The 26,903-nt window shown below is 35.8% G+C and overlaps 1 protein-coding gene across 1 annotated transcript in view; it reads right to left on the bottom strand.

Moving 5' to 3' along the window:
- Positions 1 to 9,452: 9,452 nt before the first annotated feature.
- The window catches only part of GANC (glucosidase alpha, neutral C), a 51,806-nt gene continuing 34,355 nt past the window's right edge, over positions 9,453 to 26,903 (bottom strand). Inside the window, exons 15-24 of the mRNA XM_031952152.1 lie at positions 26,223 to 26,319; positions 24,321 to 24,422; positions 22,626 to 22,869; positions 21,512 to 21,576; positions 20,295 to 20,371; positions 16,998 to 17,072; positions 14,060 to 14,173; positions 12,408 to 12,520; positions 11,776 to 11,879; positions 9,453 to 10,938 (exon numbers count right to left, since the gene is read on the bottom strand). Coding sequence (XP_031808012.1) covers positions 10,829 to 10,938; positions 11,776 to 11,879; positions 12,408 to 12,520; positions 14,060 to 14,173; positions 16,998 to 17,072; positions 20,295 to 20,371; positions 21,512 to 21,576; positions 22,626 to 22,869; positions 24,321 to 24,422; positions 26,223 to 26,319 — 1,101 coding nt within the window. The 3' untranslated portion in view covers positions 9,453 to 10,828. The remainder of the gene's footprint in view (positions 10,939 to 11,775; positions 11,880 to 12,407; positions 12,521 to 14,059; positions 14,174 to 16,997; positions 17,073 to 20,294; positions 20,372 to 21,511; positions 21,577 to 22,625; positions 22,870 to 24,320; positions 24,423 to 26,222; positions 26,320 to 26,903) is intronic.

The following is a 26,903-nucleotide window of genomic DNA, read 5'->3' as shown; positions in this document are numbered from 1 at the left end:
AGTGAAAATATCAGCTACAAAAGGGAATAAATCTCTAAGAAGCAGCTGTCTCCTTTTGGCAGCATTTGTGATAGCAAACTTTGTGTCAAATGTTGTTATGAGACACGTGGCTACAACATCTGACACCACTTTGTTGGATTCTAGAACACCATGTCTTCTTTCTCCTATAATGAGCCAAATATACATGTGCACACGAATGCATATATGTAAATTTATGCATGATGTGCATACAGGTCCACATATAACCATGCACACATATAGATCCATTCACAATATATGTCTATATAGATGTGTGCATGTATTTTGTGTATGTATGTATCACAGAACACTCAGCATACCCAACATTACTCCAATGATTGTTATAAGTATAAAACAATTTCAGCTCAGAAATCTCATAAGCAGCTTCAGAGGAGAATGAGTATTACCAAAAGTCAGGTTGCTATCCGATTATAACTATGTATATATGCATACCCATATTTATGCATGTGTCTGTAATATAAACAATGAATAAATATGCATATATTCATGTATATATATATACACACACACACACAATCTGTATCTTTGTGTACATATGTATATATGTGGATCTATATATATGAGATATACAGTCTCTATCTGTGTAATATGTATGTACACATATTACATATGTGTATCTATGCATATATCCAATCTATATCTTTGTATACACATATTTATATCCAGATATATAGATATGATTTATATCTTTGTATACACATGTATATATATGCATAGATAAATTCTTTTTATGTACATATATACATGTATTATGTGTGTGTTTATATATATTATACACATCTGTATCTTTGTATGTGTATATATCTATATATACATACACATGTACGTATCTTTTATAATCAGATAGTTAATACTCTTTCCCCTTTGCCAGTGGTTTGTGTTTTTTTCCCATCAGAGCTGAAATACTATCTTATGAACATAATAGCCTCTGGATAATGTTGGGTATCCTGAATGTTCTGCAAATGGAAACCCTAGAAGCAGAGAGGAATGCCTGGTGTTCTCATGGGAATTCCCTTACCCAGAAGGCTTTCAGAGGAACAGCTGACATGTAGCTGAACTCTTAAACTCCGGAAATTATTGGGTACCTTTGTGCTGCTTCTAATACCGAAAGTATTCTCGGTCTCCTTCAGTGTAATGTCCTGCCCTCTGGAAAGAATCCGAAGGAATGGGGGGTATTTTACACACATACTAAACACTGAATTTACATCTTGCTCAAGGCAGCCAGCATTGGAAAAGGCCACAAGGGTTTAAAAATACAAATGCCAAATGTCAAAACTGAATAGGGAGATACAAGATCAAGTGGTATTTCCTTGTACCTGGAGTCTAGAGAAGCTTGAGAGATGTGAGCTAGGAGGTGGATACCCTGGGTCAAGTGATGGATGGCATTCTTTCCTTCCTATGGTATTCCACCTATATATATCAACAGTGGATGATAAGCATTGTGGTTGAATAAAACAGACTTGAGCTCAGAAGATGAGTCCTGACTCCAGGCCCAACATTCTATCCACTATGCCTCCTTGCTGCAAATTAAATATGGTGTGGTGGCACAAAGAATGCTGAAATTAGGGTTAGACTCCGCCACTTCTTATGTACACTTGGGCTAATTACTTAAATTCCTCGAATCTCACTGTCTTTATCTCTAAAATATGAATTAGACTAGATACTTAGTGTGCTAGGCCTGGAATCAGGAAGATCTGAGCTCACTTAGTTATATGACACTTACTAATTGTGTGATCCTGGGCAAGTCACTTTACTCTGCCTCAGTTTCCTCATTTGTAAAAATGAACACAAGAAGGAAATGGCAGACCATTCCAATATCTCTGTTAAAAAAACAAAACAAAACCCAAATGAGATCACAGAGTTGGATATGACTGAAAACTGACTGAACAATAACAAGATTTCTTTCCAGTGCTAAATCTACAATCACACAACAATGCTAGAAGTAATACATTTTAGAGCACAATGGGAGAGTAGACAATTATGCTAGTCTAGTCCTTTGATTTTAATAATTAAGCTAAAGTGCAAAGTGGAGTGCTTTGCCCTAGATCATGCAAAGTCTTTATTATTAGTAGTATCCAAATCCCAACAGTTCTATATCTAAACATTCATTTTTGGGTGTGTGTGTGTGAAAATATCTGTTAAAATGTTCTTTACTTGACTCATCTAAATTCAGGACCCTGAAATTTCATAAAGGAAATTTAGGATCAAATATCAGACTGAGCAAGGCAACTGATTACTCAACAGCTGTGGAACTCCCTAGCCTTACACAGCTTTCTCTGTTGACTAGGTTTAGAAACATGATTAAGTATTAAAAAAAAAAAATCCACAAAGGTTAAGGAATAATAAAAGCATAAATCCTAATGGAATCTTCCCTCCTCCAATCATCTCTCATCTAAAACTTCTGTACATTGAGACAAGGTGGCAGAATATAGGTAGATAACTTGGAATTGAATCTTATACCACCTCTGAGATTTTGAACAAATTAATTCAGCTTTCCTAGGCTAGTTTCATTCTCTTTAAAATGAGGAGATAGTTTCTGAGTTATTTTCCAGTTTCAGATCTGGGAGCCTATAAGAAGTGAACCAAAATGGAGGCATTTTCCTCAGGTAAAGACATATTTAGTCATTGTTGTTGTTGTTCAGTCATTTTCACTTGAGTATAGTTCTTCATGACCCTATTTGGGATTTTCTTGGCAAAACTACTAGAGTGGCTCATCATTTCCTTCTCCAGTTGACATGTCCAAAAATGACATTTGACAAATGAGGAAACTGAGACAAATAGGTTGAAGTGACTTGCCCAGGATCACACAGCTGGTGTCTCAGATTTGAATTAAAAAAGATGAAGCATTCTGCCTCTAAGCTTGATGTTCTATCCACTGTACCAACTAGCTGCCCATGTACTCAATCACCTCCTTCTAAGATGATCCTTACAAATGGAATAATAGACAATACTATGAGCCTGGTTGCTACTTAGTGTTTTCAGTGGAGCATGAAGTACAGATCTGTAGTCTTAATCTCACTATTTATTTTTTTATTATAGCTTCTTATTTACAAGATATATGCATGGGTAATTTTTCAGCATTGATTCTTGCAAAACCTTCTGTTTCAACTTTCCCCCTCCTTCCCCCCACCCCCTCCCCTAGATGGCAGGTGGACCAATACATGTTAAACATGTTAACATATGTATACATATCCATACTCACTATTCAATTTTTAAAAAAGTTTTCTATCAAGCAAAGTTTCTATCTTGAGGGTTCTCTGTCCCAGGAACTCTGCAAACTGGCCAGGAGGGGAGAAGCTGGGAAATTGATTTTCAGCTTTGGATGCTATCTTCCTTTCTCATAAGAACAACAGAAAGGGAAATAAGGAATCTGGAAGTGGTCGGTGTAAGGTACAAACTATTGAACACTAAACCTGTGTGGATTAGCTCAAATTCTAGCTATTAGTATCATTCAATGAGTACATGTGAGAGGGACATGCTACCATCTGGCAGTTTTGTCTAAGGTATAAGGTAAAACTACATTAATAACTATTCCAAATAATATGACAACAGAGTAAATAAAAAATAACCCAGACCATCAACAAGTATTTTTTGAACATTTATTTATTCCATGTTGAGGATTATGCTGAAGTGTTATGAGGCAAATGCATGTAAACATATACAGGATGTTCCAAAAGCCTTAAACTTGCACTAAGACTTTGGGGACAGCCTGTACATGTATATGCGTATGTAAATGACAGATTTTCACTTTGAGGAAACAGGACACACATGATAGAATTTTAAATCATAGTGCCAGATTATGCAATAGGAACTCTTAAGTGTAGTAAGATTTTGAAAAAATTTAAACTTTTATTGCATCTTGTTTTTAATCACTTCATTTCTGAATATATTTCTCCTTTACTGAGCAAACTATCCCTTGTAATAAAGAATTAAAGAAAAAAGGGGGGAAAGGAAGTTTCACCCCAAATATAGGGGTTTGGTCACAATAGCCATTCTCTTTGGCAAAAGGCAGCACAACTAACCAATTATTTAATCAAAGCTTTCAGTATATGCAATTTTCCATACCTAGTACTCCATTTCTGAGAAGAATAGAGAGGATTAGTACCCTTATAGCACCTACTATGTGCCAGGTACTGTGCTAAATGTCTTCATAAGTATGATCTCATTTGATCCTAACAACAATCCTGCGAAGTGTTATCTTTTTTTTTTTAAACAGAGGAAATTGAGGCAAACAGGTTAAGGGAGTAAGTATCTGAGGTCAAATTTGACTCCAAACCTGGTATTCTATCTACTAAATTACCAGTTAGCAAGCAAAGAAGTCGTTTATTTTCTTATCTGTTCTTTAGGATCATGCTTGGTCATTATAATTATTCTGTATTGTCTTTTTTTCTGGAAGGTTAGGGGTAGGTGGGATGAGGTCTTTTTCATTCTCATAGTTGCAATAATTTTATATATTGTATTCTTAGTTCAGCTTATCTCATACCACATTGGTTCATATATTAGTTCCTGTATTTCTCTGAATTCTTCATATTTTTGTTTCTTATAGAACCATAATATCTCATTATATTTATGAGTCACCATTTATTTAGCTCTTCCCCAAATGATAGGCATTTACTTCCAGTCTTTTATATATATATATATATATATATATATATATCACAAGAAGTGCTGCTACAAATATTTTATATGTAGTTAGTATGTATATGGTCAGTCAAGAAACACTTATTTTTAAAATAATAGTTTTTTATTTTCAAAATATAGGCAAAGATAGTTTTCAACGCTTACCCTTGCAAAATACTGTGTTCCAAATTTGTCTTTCGCCCTTCCCTCCCACCCGCTCCCCTAGACAGCAAGTAATCCAATATATGTTAATATATGTTAAATCCATGCAATTCTTGTAAACATATTTCCACATTTATCATGCTGCATAAGAAAAATCAGATCAAAGAAATGAGAAAGAGGGAAAAAAAAAACAAGCAAACAACAAAAATGGTGAAAATACTATGTTGTGATCCATATTCAGTCCCCACAGTGCTCTTCTAGATGCAGATGGCTCTCTCCATGACAAGTCCATTGGGATTGGCCTGAATCACCTCATTGTTGAAAAAAGTCATGTTCATCAGAGTTGATCACCACATAATTTAAGAAACACTTATTAAATACATGCTATATACCAGGCATGAGCAAATATATGATACAATGAATAGAATGCTGGGCCTAGAGTCAGGAACTCTGATTGAGTATAAATCTGGCTTCAGACACTTAATAACTGTGTGACCTTGGACAAGTCACTTAGTTCTGTTTACCTCAGTTTCCTCAGCTGTAAAATGGAGCTGCATTCTAGGACCTCTGTGAAGAAAACACTAAATGGGGTCACAAAGAGTCAGACATAGGTGAAATGATTGAACAACAATAACAAAATGTATCAGGCATTATGCTAAGCATTAGAGACCCAAAAAGAAGCCAAAACAACGCCTGCCCCTTAAAGAGCTCACATACTAATTGGGAGATAATATGTAAATTGACTAGATACATACAGAGTAGATGGAAAATAATGTCATGGGGGAAGGCACTAGCTGCTGGGGAGACTCTAAGAAAGGCTTCTTCCAGTAACTGGGAATTTGAATTGAGTCTTCAAGGAATCCAGGGAAACTAAAAGGCAGAGATGAGGAGGGAAAGAGCATTTCAGGCATGGGGGGGGCAGCTATTGTATAGGGATGGATACTAGAGATGGAGTGTTGTTTGTGAGCTGGCTAACGCGGCCGGATGGTTGAACCCATGGTAAAAGATAAAAGAAGCTTGGCAAAGTAGGGAGTGAAAAGGTTATGAAGAACCCTAAATGTCAGAGGATTTTATATTTGATTCGGAAGGTAGTAGGGAGTTACTGGAGTTTATTGAGCTGTGTGTGGGTTACATGGTCAAACTTATATTTGAAAAAAATCCCTGTAAGAACTCAGAGGAAGATGGACTAGGATGGGGAGAGACTTGAGGCAAGGAGACTAATTAGAAGTATACTACAATAGTCCAGACAAGAAAGGGGTGATGAGGTCTGGATGAGGACGGTTACTCAGTTAGTAGAGGCAGGGGGACTTGGAAGAATGCTACTGTTAAGAAAAAAATTATGAGATGCAGCAATTATTTGGATATATGAAGCGAGTGAAAAGAATTAAGAATGATTGAGGTTTGTCAGGCTGGGTGACTAGGAGGATAGTGCTTCCCTCAGGAGTAAAGAAAGGTTTGGAAGATAGGACAGTTTTGGGGGGAAAGATAATGAATTCTGTTTAAAAAAATTTTTTTTGTCCCTTTCAGTTTTATTGCTGTGCTTTGTTTTTATATTACACACACTTAGAGAATATTTCCACTTGGTGAGAGACCTCTTGCAACTGAACAAAACAGCTAAGTAAAACTAATAATACAATGATTAATTTCATCTGAAAGTGAAGGCAACATTTCACATTTGTAGTACCCCCACCTACCTATTTAAAAAAAAAAATTAACAGAAAAGTATTTTCTTTCCCATCCACAATCTACTCATTGAAAAAAATACCAAATTTTTCATAACAAATACGCATAGTCAATTAAAGCAAATTCCCTCAATGGCTGTATACAAAAAGTATATATGTCTCATTTGGAACCAAAGCCCAATATTCTCTCTGTAATGAAGAGCATGTTTCATCATTAGTACTCTGATTTGAATCACCAAGGTTCATTGTACTGAGCATAGTTCTCACAAACTTTCAGAGTTGCTAGTTTTTACAGTGTTCTTGTTATTATATAAATTGTGGTCCTGGTTCTTCTCATTTCATTCTTTGTTAGTTTAAAAAATTCCTCAAAATTATTCATTGAAAAAATGTTGATATTATAGTATAAATTGTTTTCCTAGTTCTGCTTCTTAATCAGTTTATATAAGTCTTTTCACATCTTTCTGAAATCATCTATTTCTTCATTTCTCATTGTGAATGAGACAATAGTACTCCCTTACATTATATCCCATAACTTAGGCTTTCTTCTCGGTTGTTGAACATCTTAATTTCCAGTATTTAGCTACCACAAAAAAGGATTGCTATAAATATTTTTGGACATATAGACTTATGCTCTCTCATTTGGATATTGGTCTATTTTTGGGAAACATAACCCATTCTGAACATGCTGAGTTTGAGATGCCTAAAGGAATTCACTTAGAAGCTTCCCAAATGTGTTGGTGATATGGGGGGTGTTGCTCAGGGGGAAGACTATGACTGGATATGTGGATTTGGGAATCATTTGCCTAGAGGTGATAATTAAATGCATGGGGGCTGATGAGATCATTAAGTGAGATAATATAGAGGGATGAGAAGAGGGCCTAGGATAAAGCATTGGGGATACCCTAGATAGTGGGGATGGCAAGGAGAGAAGTGAGAGTCAGCAGTATCACAAAAATGTAGAGAGGAGAAAGAATTCAGGATGAGATGTTCAACTATGACAAATGGTAGAGGTCAAAAAAGAGGATGAGCCTTTATATTTGCCACTTAAGAGATTATTGTGTGTGGAAAGGTGAAGAGATCTTACAGATTAAGCACATATTGATCTGAGATTGTTAGCTAAATTGAAGCGTTAAGGCCTCAGTTTCGGCTTCTCTGGACTCCCTGATTTTAGATAAGACCTGGACTACATTCCATTGTCCAAAGAAGGGATTAAAAATATGTACCTGGCCAAAGAAGCTGTATATCACCTTGTCTACTACATTCCACTGACCAAATAGGGGAATAAACTTTTATGTGACCAATCACAACATATAGAGGGCAGGATTTTGGAGGTTCTTTATCTGAAATATATAAAAGCTGTAAGCATTTTCAAGGCTCTGGCCCTATCCTGCTGTGAAATTTGGCTCCCAGACCAGGATGGGGTGCACTTCTCGAGATTCTAATAAATAATTCTGCTTTCTATGAATGATCACTGTAGTAGTCAATTTGGGTAGGTTTTGTTTTTTTTTTTTATCCCAAACAACTGGTAATTTTGGAAAGAGATGTGATGTTGCGGTCAGAAGTTAGACTGCAGAGGGTTCAGAGCAAAAGAGGGAGCGGAGGTACCAAGAGAACATTGTGTTCTCAAAAAGTTTAGTTAAGAAGGGAGAAGACATATAGGTTGTGAGCTAGTGAGGATGGCAAGGGATTTTTTAAAAATGTGTAAGATAGGCGACAAGGAAGGAGACTGGGAGAGCCCAAAAGTTTGAGAGTGGACTAATAGTGAGGGTAAAAGAAGCTGGAAGGGGATGGGATCAAGAGGGAGTGCCGAGGACCTGGCCTAGCCAAAAAGAGAGCAAAGAAGACAATGGACGAAGATGGCTGGGTTCCTTGAGGTGAGGAAGAGGGGAGAAAAGGGAGCTCCTGACTTCTGACCAGGTGAGGTCCTCAATTGAGAGGATGGGTACGAGAAGGGAAGGGACAGGATATCACTGGAGGGCTGAGGAGATGAAGAGGTCTGGAATAGTCACTGTGGGAAGAGTCAGACAAGAGACAGATTAGGTAGGAGTAGAATGAGTCTTGTAGCTGCAAGGAGTCAGCTAAGGTTAGACAACATACATTTATAGTAGTTCCAAAAATGGCAGTTTGGTGATTTTCCCCCTTAGTTCTGGCTATTTAACAAGCAGTGAATACAATCAATAGAGCTGCTAATGGGCTCGGCTTGGTATGAAGTGCTTGTTGAAAGGACAAGGAGGCAAGGGCCTGGAGAGTAAGAGACAGTGTAAGGTTAAACTGATTTATTCCGGGCAAGATAGGGTTAGACTTTAACTTTGATCTCTTTGCATTATATACCTAGCAGTGGTCTGTGAGTCAAAGGATGTGGGCCTTTTAGTCATTTCTTTAGCATAATTCTAAATTCCTTTCCAGAATGGTTGGACCAATTCACAGTTTCATCACTTTGTATTAGGGTTGCTCCAATGTGAATAATTTCCATCTTTTGTCATCTTTGCCAATTTTGTTAAATGAGAGGTAGAATCTCAGAGTTGCTCTGATTCACACTGGTCATTATTGGTACAGTGGTAGAGTCTCCACCAGACCTGAAGTTAAGAAATCTTGAGTTCAGACCCGATCTCAGACACTTAGTTGTGTTACTCTAGACAAGTCACTTGAATCTCTCTACTTCTGTTTCCTTTCCTGTAAAATGGAGATAATAATAGCATCTACCTCATAGTATTATGAGGATCAAACAAAACATGTTGCAAATCCTAGTGCTATAGAAATGCTAATTATTATTATTATTATTAGGAGCAATTTTTACATGGGTGTTGTTCAATCATTTCCAACTCTTTGTGACCCCATTTGGAATTTTCTTGGCAAAGATGGTGCAGTGGTTTTCTATTTCCTTTTCCAGCTTATTTTCCAGACAAGCAATTAAGACAAACAGGTTTAAGTGTCTTGTCCAGGGTCACAAAGCTAGTAAGTATCTGAAGCCAGATTTGAACTCAGATATTCCTAACACCTGTCCTGGCAGATTTGAACTCAGATATTCCTAACACCTGTCCTGGCATTCTATCTACTATGCTACCTAGCTGTCCTTTTACATGGCTCACAGTTTGTAGTTCTTCTTTCAAGGCCTATTTGTCAATCTCTTTTAACAATCTATTTATAAGAAATGCTCTTGGTCTATAAATGTATTAGTTCTCTGTATAGCTTAGTTTTATCAGAGACATTTGATGCAAAGCTCTTTTCATAATCAAAAGCTTTCCTTTTTATTTACTGATTACATTGCACTGATTTTGTTGCACTGAATTTTAAAGAAGGGTCAGATTATTGGGTGTTGGAACAATTGGAAAAGCTTCATGGAGAAGATGAGACTTTAACTGGATTTTGAAGAGTAAGAAAGATACAGATAAAAGGATAGTATCTGGGGACCAGTAGAACCAAAGGTATAAGGTCAGGAATGACTATGCCATATGTGGAGGACAATTCAAGGATCCAGAACACAGGGTTTATCTTATAGAGTGATGTGAGACAAAGTTGGAGGAATAGGGTGATCTTGGAAGGGCCCACTTATTCCTTGATATGTTAAGCAGTATAGACTCACTTTAGTTCCTTGAGCTGGAAAGTAATATTTATGTATATTATTGAAAAATTAATAATGATATATGGAAAGATGCTTTTTACCCTGAGAGGATGCTCAAGATTAACCTTCCTGAGTTAGTTTAGGGGAGAATTATCTTTGCTCCCTTTAATACAATTTCTAGACCAAAAAAGCTCTCAGCTGCCATTCAGGGTTTTGTTTCACTTATCCCAGAGTGGGTGTGATATAATTTCAGAGTGCACACCACATACATATGGCAGAATTCCTGTATTATCGCAGCTGTCAGCTTTGTCTAAGGTCATGACTCCCTTCAGTGGTATGGCCTGAGACAGGCACAGATGGGAACAAATCCTACAGAGCTGCGCCCACCTGTCCCTCTATCTAAAGCCTGCTCCACCTGGCACAGGAAGGAGAGACAGCTCATTGTGTCACAGTGTTTGGCACTGTTCCATCCCAAATCATGACTCTGATATTAAAAATATAAAGCAATAACAGTCATTTGCTGTTTCTAGGTTATTTTCAAGGAAAAACACCAGTTTCTGACATAATAAAATCAAAGCTATCATGCCCCAAAAATTGAAGAAAAAAGAAAATGTGAAATAACATCACGACCCTTCATCAGTTGTTTGTTCTGTGACCAATGAATGGTCTCTTTGAGCCAGGCTTACAGAGAGCTTTTGACATCCTCTAAGATCGATTCTATTTGAACTTTCCTTCAAAGGCTGTGAAAGGCCTGCTTTTCTTGTCACTTGACATGGATCTCCCAATTAGCACCAACATTCAATGAAAGTTTTTCCAGATGAAGTACGGCTGTCTTGGAGCAGTAGGTAAAAACCACCTGCTTCTCCTGCCCATCTAAATTTCAAGAGAACAAGAACAAAAAAATCTCTAATAGGCCTTAATGAGGAAAAATGTCTTCTCTGAAGTTTAAAATGAAGAATAACAGTGACAAAAATTATTTATTTAATAGGTAGAGTGTTCCATTCAGAAAAATCCCTGGCCATACTAGCTTTATCCATATCTCTCAAAGAACTTCAAAGATGTAAAATCAAGCCTAGTTTTGACTATGATATTGGTTGAAAAGAAACTGGGATATGAATATAAGGCATTTATGTGAGTAAGAGAGATACCAAACTTTGACTTGCAGGTCTATGCCTGTTAATATGATCTATTTACAAAAACAAAAAGGGCAGTGTAGAATACTGGACATAGCACTGGCTCTGTCACTTTACACTTGTGTGACTTTGGGCATGTCACTTAACTGTTTATGCCTCAGTCTCCTCATCTGTAAAATAACTGGATTGGATTAGATGACCTCTAATGATCTTTCTATGATTCTATAATTAGGGTTCACCTGTGACTCAGAATATCTAACTGTAATAAACCTAGGACACAGTTTAGAAATTATTTCCAAAAAATTTATAATGTGGCTTTTAAACTGCAAGAATTTGATAGCAGATGCATATTTACAGATTACAAATAAATTAATCTGTTAACTAAAAAGACCAATGGGGGTATAAAGTGAAGGAAAAGACCAGTAGATTTGGCCTTTATTAACATATAGATGAATGAGATAGTTTGATCTTCCAGGATTAGTCACATTCTTTTTGCACCCAAATGCTAAAACTTTTGCAAAAAAAAAAAATTATAATAACAGAAAGGTGATAAAGCAAGGTATGGCCGTTTTCTTACCAGAAGAACTGGTAGTCACAGAGGAAGGCTGCTTATTAATGCCCAGGATCAGGACTTTTTCTACCACACACTCGCTGTGGTAATGACCGTTTTCATCTGCACAGCTAGAAATAGATATGGTTAACTTCAGATGAAATAATGGAATGGAGAATGAGGAAGGAGCTAAAATAAAATCACATAAATTCATCACCAGATTAGTACTTTCAAGTAAGGATCTTTGTAACCACCTGAGGCTAATATATATTCTCCTTTACACATGCCCCTCCAAACTGAGTAAAAAAAAAAAAAATCCAGGTGGCATTTTTGATTGAGATGCACAAAGATAAAAAATTACTTCTAATGCAGAGGTTTGAACACCCAAGCTCCTGAATGCAGTGACTTCCCTGCCTCTACTGTGACCAGCCAATTAATTTTTTGGAAGTCATTGAAGGCCAAATGTGACTGGATTTCATTGAACTTCAAATCAAACTTTTTTTTAAATGGGGAAGAAAAAATATATGTTGCATAAAAATCTCCATAGAAAGCTTTTGGTATTCCTTTTTAAAAATGTTGTATATTAACTGAACATTTGGAAGCAGTTAAAATGTGTATTATAATGTGTTTAAAATACACAGTCTCTCAGTTGCCATTACCTGGAGGACAAAATACCATCACAGAACAAAAACTTCCTGTGAAGGAACTGCTTTTGATGGAGGTATTGGAATGAATGTCCATCATCAAGGTAGAGTTCACCTTTTGCAGAGCCCTAGAGAAAGAATGAAGTTACAAAATTTAATTAGTCATCATTCCCAAGATAGGACAGATAAGTGAGAAGAGAATAAAGCTCATTCGATCCCACAAACATTTCTTGAGTGTCTAACAGTAAAATCCAAACAACGATGCAATATGTGACAGGTACCACAGGTACTCAGAAGGGAGAAAACTCACTGGAGTAAATGCTTGTGTGGTCTCTATTGGGGAAGACCTGGTTTTGACAACCAAGTGCCAGGAACTCTTAGAGCATAAGTGAAATCAACCACATTCTGGAGCAGTACTGGGACTCATTTCTTACCTAACCTTAATCACTATCAGGCCTTACCTCTGTCAAACTGAGACCTGGGAAAGACCTTAGCTTAAAAAGGCCGTGGTCTCCTCCTGCATCCAGAGCTCTCTCCAGTCTTGATCTGTGTCTGGTTCCTGGACCCAGATGGCTCTGCAGGGGAAGGTGAGACAGGCGACCCTGCCCAACTTCCCTCACTGAAATCCAGTTCCCTGGCATGGCATGCACCACCTCCCTGACATCATGGTCCTCTTCAAGAACTCGGGACAAACAACAACAGATAGCTGTGTGATCCTGAGCAAGTGTCTCAGAGCTCAGACACTCACTTGCTGTGTGACCCTAGATAAGTCACTTAGTCCTGCTTGCCTCAGTTTCCTCATCTGTAAAATGAGCTGGAGAAGGAAACGGCAAACCCCTCCAGTATCTTTGCCAAGATGACCTCAAAATGGGGTCAAATGCGACTGAAACAGGGCAACTTTCCAGGTGGGATATATATAAGACAAAAATATTTTTAAGTCTTCATTAGCGAAAGGGATTTCCTGCCTTGACAGATTTATAGATCTTTCACAAATTTATATGGCAATGAGGTGGGCAGCCAGGATGAGGCTGTGGAGATGCCCTGTCTGGTACCACTAAAACCTGGGACACCTTTATGGTGGTTCTTAGTTGGCCTTTGGTGATTGTGAGCCCTTGAGGTCTTCTCTATGACCAATCCAGCCATTCTATGATACCAGACAACGTAATGAAGCTTTAGCACATGTAACTAATGCTGGGATGAGAAGCACTAAGGATTTTTAATATTCCCCTGGAAGATGTCTTTCTAAATTGTCAGATATCCATTCAGAATAATACTGGGTACACCAGGATAAGGGAATTGAATTAATTGACCTTTAAGGTCCCTTTCAATGCTGTGCCCATTATTCTATGATCCTATAATTAGGATTCACCCATAACTCAGAATATCTAACTGTAATAATCTGAGAGAGATTATGACATAACTTTTAAATCTCAAGGATTTGATATTAGACACTGAATACCTTAATAACAACAATAATGGTGATTCAGAAAAGGAAGTAAAAAGTTCATTTTTAGGCCTATATATTAGAAATTTTCTCTCTTTGGATATTTCATGGGGGGGAGTTTCACACTTTTACAAGCTTTATAGCATACATTCAGAAAGACATCAGTAGAAAAAGTAGAGAAATAACCATTACAAGATATGAGAAGAAAATAATTCCTAAGTACTTTGGTGTCCAGAGCAACAAGGAGTTCATATGGGAGATGGGTCATCCATCCTGTGGATCTCCCTAAAGCAGTCTTCATGGGTACCACACTTCCACCTCGCTGAAACACAGGTATCTATAAAGAACAGAAATGTCAGGGAAGGAGAATTTAATTGAAAATCTCAAGGTGGAACTATAAATATCTTGCAATGAATATCCATGTAAAGAGAATGACTTTTTTTTTTCATTTACTAAGGGAAAACAATTGCTTCTTTCCAGACTTTTCTGAATCAGCTTGCTTATCATTTCTTAGAGAACAAGATTCTACTACATTTATATACCACAATTTATTCTGGCATCCCGTCAATTCCTAATTCTTTGCCATCACAAAGAAGAGCTGTACATGTGGGTTTTTTTCCTTTTTCCCATTAGTGATGCTGGATCAAAGGGTATGTATGGTTTTATAACTCTTTGGGCATAATTCCAAATTACTCTCCTGAATAGCTGGATCAGTTCACAACTCCATCAACAATAAATTAGTATTGTTTTAGTTTGCATTTCTCTAATCAATTGTGATTTAGAGCATCTTTTCAAAGAACTATAGATAACTTTAATTTCTTCTTCTGAAAACTGCCTGGTCATATCCTTTGACCATTTAACATTCAGGGACTGACTTGTATTCTTATAAATTTCCCTATATGTTTTAGAAATTAGGCCTTTACCAGAAACACTGGATGTAAAAATTATTTCCCATCTGTCTGCTTCTCTTCTAATACTGGCTGCATTAGTTTTGTTTGTGCAAAATCTTTTTTAATTTAATGTAATCAAAATTATCCATTTTGCATTTCATAATGCTCTCTAGTACTTGTTTGGTCATAAAATCTTCTCTTCTCCAAAGATCTGACAGGTAAATTATCCCATTCTCTCATAATTTGTTTATTTCACTCTTTATGTCTAATTCATAAGCCCATTTTGACCTTATTTTGGCATAAGATATGAGATATTGGTTTACACTCAGTTTCTATCATAGTGTTTTACGATTTTCCCACCAGTTTTTGTCAGTTCTTAAATCAGAAGCTGGAGTTTTTGGATTTATCAAACAGTAGATTACTATAGTTACTCACTACTGTGTCTTGTATACCTGACCTATTCCACTGATCCACCACTCTCTTTCTTAGTCAGTACTAAATGGTTTTGAGGATTGATGCTTTGTAATACAGTTTTAGATGTAGTATAGGTAGGTCCCCTTCCTTTGCATTTTATTTCTCTTGATTTTTTTTGACCATTTATTCTTCCAAATGAAATTTCTTCTTATTTTTTCTACCCTAAAAAGTAAATTTTTGGCAAATTGGTATGGCATTTAATAGATTAATTTAGGCAAAATTGTCAAAATATTTGTGTTGTAAAGTAAAAGTTAATAAGTCATCATTAAAATATTTTAAATAGCATTTAAAAATTACAAACAGAACCATCACTGAAGTATTTCTTAGAGGCCTAGTTTTTCCACTAAATATTTCTAGTCATGGTCCTGTGGAAGGAAATGCTAGGTGGTGTGTCAGGCTAAATATTTTTTCTTTCTGTTTTCAGGACTACTTCATTCATATGACTCAAATATTCAAATGTATGTAGAGAAATTACATGTGAGAGACAAGAGACTGGAGACTGACCCTGACATATAAGGGAAAGTTGATAGAATTGAGATGTTTTGGGAGAAACATTTGGGGATGAGGTTATTTCTCTTTAAAATGTCTGAAGCTTGTTGCATGGAAGAAAGAGTCAACATTCTGTTTAACCCTAGAGGACAGAGCTAAGAGAACAGGCTTAAAGTTGCAAGCAAGTTTGTCTTGAGATATGAGGAAAACCCCCAACGTGTCTTAAAGTGGAATAAGTAAAAGGCAGAATATTCTTCTACCATTAAGAAACATCAATCCAAGGTCAGATGACCATTTGTCAGGAAAGTTGGAATGTTGGAGAGGGGATACATAGTTAAGATATACATTGCACTAGATGAGGTAGGAGGCTTGAGAGAAATTAATATTATACTATTATATTAACAACTAATTGTTAATTTGTGATCCATTCTTTTCTTCCTATTTTTAAGATCTCAATCCTGAAAAGGTAAATGTACCTGCATCAACTGGTTATTAAAAAGAAAGGACAAATGGGGCTAAGTTCTTTCCAGTAAGTAATATATCAGTAAAATAAAGCCTTCAAGAGTAGGCTTGAGAAAGAAGGGATTCATCTTCATCCATAAAGGTGTCAGTCTCTGAAAGGTTATACAATACTAGTTATACAATTATTCCTAGTCCCCAAGGCACCTGCTGGTTAACTAGATTAAGGCTGGGTCCCCATTCAAATGGGAACCTGGTTTTTGTTTATCTCAAAGGCAGAGCTAGAGATGGCTGGTTCTCAATACTAAGAACTACCAAGAGTCATTTGTGTCAGTCTCTTCATTAGAATTTGAAGTAACCACATTCATGAAAGAGAAAACTTGCCAGAGGGGAATTTCCAGAGGGGAAATGGCATCCCCTTCCCAAACTGCTGGAGATGGCTGAGTCTCAAAACCAATCCACACTGTCAGCAAGAGGAGCTGAAGATTTTCTAGCTCATCTCCTCATTAAATGTCTACCAGTCAGAGTTGAGTTTCACTTGTCAAGGATGTTCACTGTTAGAAGGAATACACCTGATTTAAAATGTTTCAGAGTTTCCCTTTCTGTCTTTTGTTACTAAGAGAAACCACTGACCGTCAATTTATTGAATATTGGCTAACCTAGTTAATAATTTGATTATTAATATCCAGAAATTTTGTCTCTAAGTAGTTTTACTGACAACAGGTTCCTGTCAGTGGTTGGTGTATAATTCTGCATACTTCCCACTACAGTGGAACATGCCACTTGGCAAAACTCCAGAACATTTGGATGAATACAGCAGATTAAAACAGTGGTCTAAACATGACTTACTCTATCCAAGGCTATGGGAACCTTCAGGGTACGTGCTCCTTCCCAATGAACAAATGTCCGAAAGTCATACCAGACCTGAATAGGAATAGATCATCCAAAAATATTTTAACAAATTTTCCTTAATAAATATTAGTTCATCTAAAATCCAAGTAACTAGGAAGTTCAAATAACTGGATTTGCTTTTATGTTTAGACAGTAAGAACATGTGCTGCCATGAAGACCTTGAAAGAATGAAAATTTAAGTATTGAATAGGGCTGGTTAGTGTGCTGACTAAACAGCTACAAAACTCTAATATTTCTGGTGTCAGGAGTTACAGTATAAGGGAAAGAAAGGCAGAAAGGGAGAGGAATTAGAAAGAAAAAGAAGTCAAGAAAGAAGGAAAACTGTAAGAGAGGAGTCAATAGCAGCAAATGAAATGTCAGTGGCTGGATAAGGAAAAGAAAAACAAAATAAATTTTAAAAAAGAATCTTAGGAAGAATATCTATATTAATATATACATATGTGTGTATATATATTTATATGTTAGAATATGTGTGCATATCTATAGATATATTGTGTTGTTACTGTTCAGTCATTAAGTCATGTCCTACTTTGTGACCATATTTGGGATTTTCTTGGCAGAGATACTCCTTCTCCAGCTCATTTTACAAATGAGGAAATTGAGGAAAACAGTGTTAAATGACTTGCCCAAGGTCACACAGATAGTAAGTGAGGTCACATTTGAACTCAGGTCTTCCTAATTCCAGGCCAGAGGCTCTATCTATCTATCTATCTAGCTGCCCTATATATTATATATATTAGAATATTGTTGTAACATACAGTGAAATAACATGGCTACATCTTGGACCCCATCCATGCATTTCTTGAAGCTAATTACCAAAGTACCAAGGGTATTCATGAAGTAATTTCACAGAACAGAACTTGGATGAGTGCAGAACTTCGAGTCAGAAAGTTTGAATCCTGCTTTAGACACTTACTAGACTTTGGAGTTCTCTGATTTTGTGACATGCAGATTAAAGAAAAGAATCCCCTGGCTTGAAATTAACTCCACAGCTTGGAAAAATCCCAGATTGATTTTTTGTTTTTTGACTAAGAGGCCATTTCTCTGTCTTATTTTTTAACTAGTCTTAATTACCGATTCCTGTTAAAGACCTTAGCTTAAAAGGCCAAGGTCTCCCATTTCATCCAGGGCCATCTTCTGATGTCATCCTGATCTATATCTGGCCATTTGGACCCAGATGTCTTTGGAGGAAAAAGTGAGACAGGTGATCTTGCACAACCCTCCCTCACTGGAATCCAACTCACTTGCATGTCATGATATCACCTTCTTGATGTCATGATTCTCTTCAAGAACAAAAGACAAACAAGGAATAAACAAATGAGATGTGTCACTCTGGGCAAATCACTTAATTTCTCTTCTTCATCTCTAAAATGAGAATAATAGCATCTATCTTCCAGGCTTTCTGTGAAATTCAAGATTTCACAGATATATAATCTGAGATAATATATCTGAAGTGCTTTGTAAACCTGAAAGCCTTATATAATGCTAGATTTCTTCTTGTTCTTTTTTTTTCCTTCTTCTTCTTAATCATCATCATCATCATCATCATGATGTCTGTATATATTTATGTAACCACATGTTGTAGTAGAAGCACTGAATTTAGAATCAAGAGTCCAGGCTTTGAATCCTGACTGCTATTCATGACCTATGTGACTTCTATAACATAACACAATACCCTTAACAGAAGAAGGATAAGCATAACACAATATAGAGGGAAGTATCTTAAGAAATAAATATTGAAAGATTATTAATTTTCATTATTTAAGAGTCAATTATCTTGACTAGCGGTTCTCATTTGTTTTGGTCTTGGGGCCCCTTTACTGCTAAAAACAGAGAACCCCCAGTGGCTCTTGTTGGTGTAGGTTTTATCCATTAATAATACAAATTAAAATATTTTGGTATTATTATGAAAGTAATTTGGACCTCCTGAACTTCCTGAAAGGGTTTTTGGGGGCCAATAATCTAGATTATAAGGGTTATCCAGGTCTTTGTTTCTTTTCTTGTTAAATCTTCTTTTCTTCTCTTATTTTTAAGCAGTTCTGATGAAAGTCTGGATGTGAAAAAGAAAGGTGAAACTATTGGATAAAATGTGACAAAATATATAAGTATGTATTATGTTTATCCTTCTGTTAAAAGTATTGTATTATATTATATAAGTCAAATAGCTTATAACCATCTGTGGATTTGAAATACACACACACACACATATACACATACATATATTTAAATTATCTACACATATTATCTATCAGTAGCTAGGTGGTGCACTGAGGAGGTCAAGAAGACCTGAATTCAAATTCAGCCTCTGACATTTCCTAGCTGTATGAGCTTAGGCAAGTCACTTAACCCTGTTTGCCTCAGTTTCTTTACCTGGAAAATGAGTTAGAGAAGGAAATAACTGCTCCAGTTTCTTTGCCAAGAAAACCCCAAATGGGGTCAACAAAGAATTGGACACAATCAAAACAACTGAATGACAATAATATGTATGTTTATATTTATATATGTATGTGTATGTATATATTTCTCAATACTGAAGTTTAGTCTACACCTTCAGCTTCTTGCAGAACTTCTAATGGCTGAACAAAAGTTCTGAATGAATATTAAAACTTGCTTATTTTACTTAGAAAGCATATTTTCTGGAGATTGGTTCCTGAAAATTAAGGATTAATATGTATATTAATTCATACATGTAATATGTGTATTTAGACCATGGATAGTCAATGGTATGTTAAAAATATTTGCTACCTTTGCAGATTTGTGCTACCATGTTCCTTGTCCAAATGTTCTCCAAAGCCATAACTCTATAAATAATGGCCAGCTGTGTAGTTAACTTTTTCTATTACAAGGGAAGGGGGAAGAGAAGGGAATAAGCATTTATACATCACTTACTATGTGTTAAATATTTTACAAATACTGTCTTGTTTGACTCTCACAACAACTGTGGGAGGCAAGTGTTGTTATCATCTCCATTTTTACAACAGAGGAAATGGAGGCAAACAGAAATTAATGATACAGCTAGAAAATGTTTGAGACTAGAGTTCAACTCAGTCTTCCTGACTCCAAGCCCAGAGCTCTATCTATTGTCTGGGAAGGTTCTACTGGAAAGGTCAACCAGTGATGAGAATCATTGGGAAGTGATGGTGATATAAAATGGAAAAAGGACAACAATGACTTTTTTTTCTTTAAAGAATTAAGGACATATAGGATGTGGGATAATTTATAATTTATTCTTACCTCTTCAAACCCGGGCAGAAATACATCAACCATTGTGATCTTTGGTTCTGTGATTGGATGTATTAGCAAAGCACTTCCTAAAAAAAATGGAAAGGTTTTCCTTTTTAAAAAGTTTTTCTCATTTTATTTTTCAAAAAATTCAAAAGTATTTTATTTTTCCAAATACATATAAAGATAGTTTTCAATATTAGATTTTCTAAGACTTTGTGTTCCAAATTTTTCTTCTCTTCCCTTACTTTCCTCTTTCCCAAGACAGCAAATAATCTGATATAAATATAGGTTAAATATGTGCAATTCTTTTAAGCATATTTCCATATTTGTCATGTTGTACAAGAAAAATCAGACCAGAAAGGAAAAAAACCATGAAAAACAAAATAAAAAATTAATTGGTTAACCTTGTTTTTATTCTTTTAAGATTTAAAGAACAAGTGTTATGAAGATATGTTTGTAGATGTAGGGAGGTTCAATGATTCAATAAAAATATTAGCAAACATCATTCCTATCGAATTCAACTGTCTCCACCAGCCAGAACACTCTCTGAGAATTCGGCAGGCAATGGGAGAGGGGTGCAAAGTCTTTTAGGCCCCTTCAGTGTCACAGAGTACATCGCTGCAATGGTTGCACTGTGATCTGAAGGGTCTATGAACCTCCCTTAATGCTGAACAGTGAATCATTGCATCAAAGATTATAGGATCATAGATTTAAAGTTGGGAGAGCCCTTAGAAGATCATCAGATCCAAACCTGTCATTTCACAGATGAACTGAGCCAGAGTGGCAGCTAAGGAACAGGTCTGAAATTTAAATGCAGGTTCTCTGACTCCAAACCAGAGTTCTTCTATTTATTATTGTTGAGTCTTTTTCAGTCATTTCCACTGTTTAGGGTTTTCCTTTTCCAGCTCATTTTCAAATAAAGAAACTGAGGTAAACAAGCTAAAGTGACTTGCCCAGGACCACAAAGCTAGTAAGTATCTGAGGCTGTATTTGAATTCAGGAAGAGGAGTCTTTTTGACTCCAGGTTTGTACTCTTTTCACAGTGTTACTTAGCTGCCCCCAAAACAATATTAAGATCTTGCTAATAAATTAAGTTCTAAAAATCTCTTAGTGGGTTTTTTTTCTTCTTCTTTGTATTTAGGTATCTTTTGAATGTTCTAATGTTATAAACTCAATGATAAGTTTTTTGGTTTATTATAAGAAAGTGCAAAGAATATTCAGCTTACCTAACATGTACTCATCCTCCACACTAAAAGTTTCTAATTCTTTTGGAAATTCTACCCAGAGAGGCCTGAGAAAAAGAAAGAAAAAGCTTTGTTTCTTTTATTCTTCATTATTCACATAACATCCAACATTTCATAAAACTTGCAACCAATAAGAAAAAAATTGGAAAACACCAAGATTTTAGAATTCAAGATTCCAAGAGCAGTTGATATATTCGTCATTGTTTTATGTAAAGAAAAAAGTCTTGGTCCAAATATTCCAATGCAACTGATAGTTCTAGTATCTGTAAATCTTTACTATCCTTTCCCTTAATATTTACCTATTTTTGAATTATGTAGAACAAGCAAAAATTTTTAGTAAAAACCAAAATTATAAACACTGAGCCTATTTAGGTCACTGATAATCACTGCCATCATTGACATGACACCACTGGATTATATTGGCAAAGGGGGTTGGAAAGATTTTTTTTAAAGGGTTCAGTTCAACTTTTTGTCCACATTTATTTGAGAGATAATTAAGCTGATTTTTTTTAAAGGCCAAAAAGTTGACTTCAACTTGAATATGACCTTATCAAAGATGTACTCTCATTTAGTTAATTTCACATGCTTTTTTTTTTTTTTTTTACACGACACTTTGGGAGTACATGTTTGCTTTCTTTAAAATTCAGAAAATTGTTTCTCTGCCTTCTTATTGGGACAAAAAGACCCAAAACAAATCATTACAAACCAGGGCTTTGAAATTGTCCAACAGAGGGGCATAGTTAAAGCAAAAGGATCCCAAAATTCAGTTCTATAATACATGAACTAAAGAAAATTAGTCACTCTTTCTCTTTTAGAAATATCTTTAGCTCCTTTCTAAAAATCAAATGATAAGATTTTAATCACAAAGCCAGTGATGCATTTTTGTTTTTAGCTACTTTATATTCCCTACAATGTCTACTATGCTTTATACAATGAATTGCCCACAATAAATATTTGTTGAGTGGTTGCTTGATTCAAAATATGGATTTTCTTCACATATAAACTATTACGTAATTACTCTTGCCCCTGTTCCTGAAATGATTTTTCATCATTTGCTGAGATGTAGGACACCTCAATTGGATGAATCTTTTTTTACCTCATGACTGGTTCAGAAGTCACATGTGCACGGTAGAACAAAGTATACCAGTAAGGCAAGAGGGCATATCTCTCTTTGATGGCTTCTCTGATGAGCTTGGTATGTTCCTCTCCAAACAACCAGGGTTCACGCCGCTTAGTGTTCATGGTAGCATGGCCTCGGAAGAAGGGCTGATAGGCTCCAGCCTGGTACCAGCGCACCAGCAACTCTGGTTCTGGATCCCCAATGAATCCACCTACATCAGCTGGTTATTAAAAAGAAAGGCCAAATGGGGCTAAGAATATTCTAATAAATAATACATCACTAAATACTGTAGAGGGCTGAAATTCTTGAGTCGTTGCACTGAGGTCGGTTCAAGCACTTAGGACTAATTACTGATTGGACAATACTCTATGGGCATATGCTTAGAAAGTGGCCCTTCCCACTATCCTGTCCTGGCTCAATAATTGGTGTATACAGAGGATTGTAGGAGGAACTAGGGAGTGGAATAAGACTAGCTAGAGTCACTTTTGGCGGTAGACAAGGAAGAAAGCAGTTGCGGAGATTCTGTTTCCATCCTGTTCACTTCTACCCCTAAAGACCAAAAATAAAGATCAAGGACTTTTGCTTATTCTGACTCAGGCTGATTCTGAGGTATCCAGGGTGCTAGTGCGGTCCTTACAAAATACATTAACCTTCAAGAGTAGCAAAAGAAAAAAAGCTAAGTCTTCATCCATAAATACTAAGATAACAGAGTAATTAGGTGCCTATGGCTCAAAAGACAGGAGTGTTCATCTGAGAAACCCAACTTGTTTCAGAATCTAGGGGTATGTTTTTGTCATGAGGAAAGAATTACAATAAGAGGAAAAAAGGACATTATTTCACTGTGAGATGAAGTATTCTATATTTCCTTGTGGTCTGCAGCTACTAGAAATCATAACAGTAAAAAGTTCAGTAAGTGTGATCAGAAAATTACTACGGGCAACTGATTTAATTTAAAAGCAAAAACTAGACCAGACATTATACAAAGAAATGAAGATAATCCAGATTAGACATTTAGGTGATACTACTCTGGGCCAAGCAGAACTCTTGGTCTATAGTTTAACCCATGATATGAAAACTGTAAAAACTGATGCATTTTTATAAAAAACGAAATGTTTAAAATAAGGCCAGGAGTAACAACGGACTCAAGAACAGTAGTTACGGTTTCAATGCCCAGATCTCTCAACTATAGAAGACTCACAGTATGTGGGGAAGGAAAATGTGATCAGCAAACCCTTGGGCTGCCACTGAATTTTAAAAGCTGACTGGACAGATGAGCTTCTGTGAGATTGAGATATAATATGTTCAGTTTTTAAAGATCATAGGATCTCACTGGGCTTTGTGGGGAATTGAACAGTGCTTTTATCTTTGGGTATCATCTCTGCCCAGGTGAAAGGAATGGGGGCAGCAAGGGAGAGCAGCACTGAGTTTCTTTTTCTGGAAACTTCCTTTTCTTCTCCATTTCAAGTGGTGTGCTTTGCTTTGAAGTTTGCCTTCCACCTTTCTTTCCCTACTTTCTTCTCTCTTCTTTCTGTCTTTTCGTTCTCTCACTCACCCCTGCAAAAACTTTCCAAAGCAGCTGACAGGCAGAAATTTATAGTCAATGTGGAAGAAAATACCTCAATTCCTTTGTTGCCCAACACTGTTAGTCCTGGGGATCACATTCTATCTCACCTCCACAAAAGGGAATACCAGCAACGCTAAGAGTCAACAACATTGGGATGGAAAATTTCAGGTAACCCCACTCTGATACGTTGTCTCCTGTCCATACTGCACCTGAGGCATGAGCAAAGAACATGGTATTTAGAAGAAAATAACATCAAGCTATACTCAGCACATAATACCTAAGCTCCTTAATTGTTAACAGATAAATTAGACACCAGTTAAAACTGTTGTCTGTCATCTTAGAATGTACAAAAACATTTTTGTACACTTAAAAATCTTTGAAATGAAGCTTATCTTATGAAAAAATGATTATTTAACCTTGCTTTCAGTAACATTTAAAAACAAAACAAAATAAAATACCATATATCAAATATGAGATGTACAAGAAGATCTGTTTAGGAAAGTAACTGACATAGGAAAGGTTTTTGAAGGTAGATTTTGAAAGCACTAAAATGACTCACAAGGGGAAAAATCTCACTCCAAGAGCTCTATATAATCCCAGTAGTTTTTTCCATTTTTATCTTGGTGAATTTATAATATTTGGGTAATAATTTTTTCTGTTATAAGTATTTTAGGATCGCTTAGGGGCAAGAAAAATTGCTTGGAAAAGCTTGTTTCTCTGCTTTTTAACGTTTCTCTACAATTTTATATGATATAGAGCTATATAATCATTTATTCGATTATTTAATATTTATTAAAATGATTTAAATATTCATGAACAGAAATTCAACATCATAATGTCCATTTGGACATGTTCCAAATATATTTTAATTTTAATTTTTAATTTTTGAATTTTTATATATTTTTATATTTTAATATATATTTATATATTATGTTACATATAATATATTATTATATTTTTATTTTTAATGAATCGGATTTTTCTTCAGCAAAGTCTCTCTGAATAATATACATATGTCATAAAATTGATTAAATAAAATCTTTTCTTTAATATCCTTCTGGAAGGAGGTTTATACTGAATATAGTGTCTTTCTTATATAAAGTACTAAAGAACAAGCAGCCTTATGGTAATTAAGTTCTCAGAGACAACTTGGTAAAGCAGATTTTTTTCAGTAATTTTGTTAAGTTAACACAGGTTTGGAATGGCTTATAAAACTTCTCCTCCCACATTTATGGCACCTTTCTCATCCCCACTAAAATCCTTTCTATCTGAAATTTTAGTGCATTATAATTTATTTTCTTTGGGAGTTAATTACACCTAGGGCTATGAGTAGTGGTTTTCAGGGAAATAGTGGGGGTGCCTTGTTTCCCTATAGTACTGAGAGTGCTTTTCTTCTGGAGAGTGGTTCCTCAGGCTCAGATACCCAGCCCCCAGCTAGTTTGCAGCTTAAAATAGACCTTCTTCTGTTAATGAGCAAGGTCAGTCAGATCTATATCTGCTGCTACTAAACTGTGTTCTGCTATAGACCCTGTTTAGAAGATCCTGACTCCTGGCAGGGGGTAGGTCTATTTTAAGCCATAGGGCTCAGTAGGACAGCTGGGCAAAGAAAGTGAAGCCTGTTAGAAGTACAACTCCCCAAGTTCCAGAAATCTACGAGACAGCTCCATTGAAAAAGATGATCATCCCAGCAATGGAAGATATCTTGAAATTAACAAACTAAATAATTAAATACCTACTCATTTCCCCTTGCTGCTACTTTTATACATCAGACAGGACTAAGTAACCACATATATCTTAGATTGGCATTGATCTACCTTAGAGGGTTGAAATATATTTTAGAAAATATCATTTCAGTACATGATGCTAAAGGGCTTTAAAAAAAAAAAACTAGCAAAAGATAAAGTTAAATTAAAAAGATAGCATTATGTGCTATGTAAATAAATAGGAAAAAAGGAAATCAGGGCAATAATTCTGTCTTTTTTGGTCTGGAAAAAGAAGCCAGCTCTTACCATATTTCTGAGATCCAGCAAAGAAAGAACGCGTCAAAACAAAGGGTCTCTCCTTCCCTTTAGACCTCTGGATCAGTCCCTGAGCTGTAGCCATTTGCTGAGAAGTCAAAGGATAATTATAAGTAAAGAGGTCATCTAATTCTAGAAGAATAAATATTTTCGTCTTTTAGCTCTTTAATTAATTAAAAAAAATTTTTTTTCCTCCTTGGGTGGAAAGCATGGCTGTGTATAAAAGTAGAAAATAGACCAAAGATAAGGAAAACATGTCCCCACATTTAGCAGTTTCTGGCTCATAGTAGGCACTTAATAAATGATTGTTGAATTGAATTACATTGAATATGGGAGATACTATAGTAAATGCAGGTATATTTGGATAACAAGTGATTTTTTTTTCCCTCCAACTTTTTATTAGCAAGTATTCACAATCAAGTGGAGGTCACGATATTATGAAAAGAAATTAAACTTTCCTTTAAGAAACTTATGATCACGTCACATATGCCTTCTTAATAGGGGTGGGAGGGGGAAGAAAGGGAGAAAATCTAGAACTCAAAGTTTTAAAACAAATGTAAAAAATTATTTTACATATAACTGGAGAAAATCCAATAAATTAAAAAAAAGAAACTTACAGGTCAAAATGGGTTCATAATTTAGATATAAAGGATGATATCATAAGGAAATTGG

This window comes from Sarcophilus harrisii, chromosome 2 (genome assembly GCF_902635505.1).
Source record: "Sarcophilus harrisii chromosome 2, mSarHar1.11, whole genome shotgun sequence".
Lineage (NCBI taxonomy): Eukaryota > Metazoa > Chordata > Mammalia > Dasyuromorphia > Dasyuridae > Sarcophilus > Sarcophilus harrisii.
This window is presented reverse-complemented; position numbering and strand designations above follow the sequence as displayed.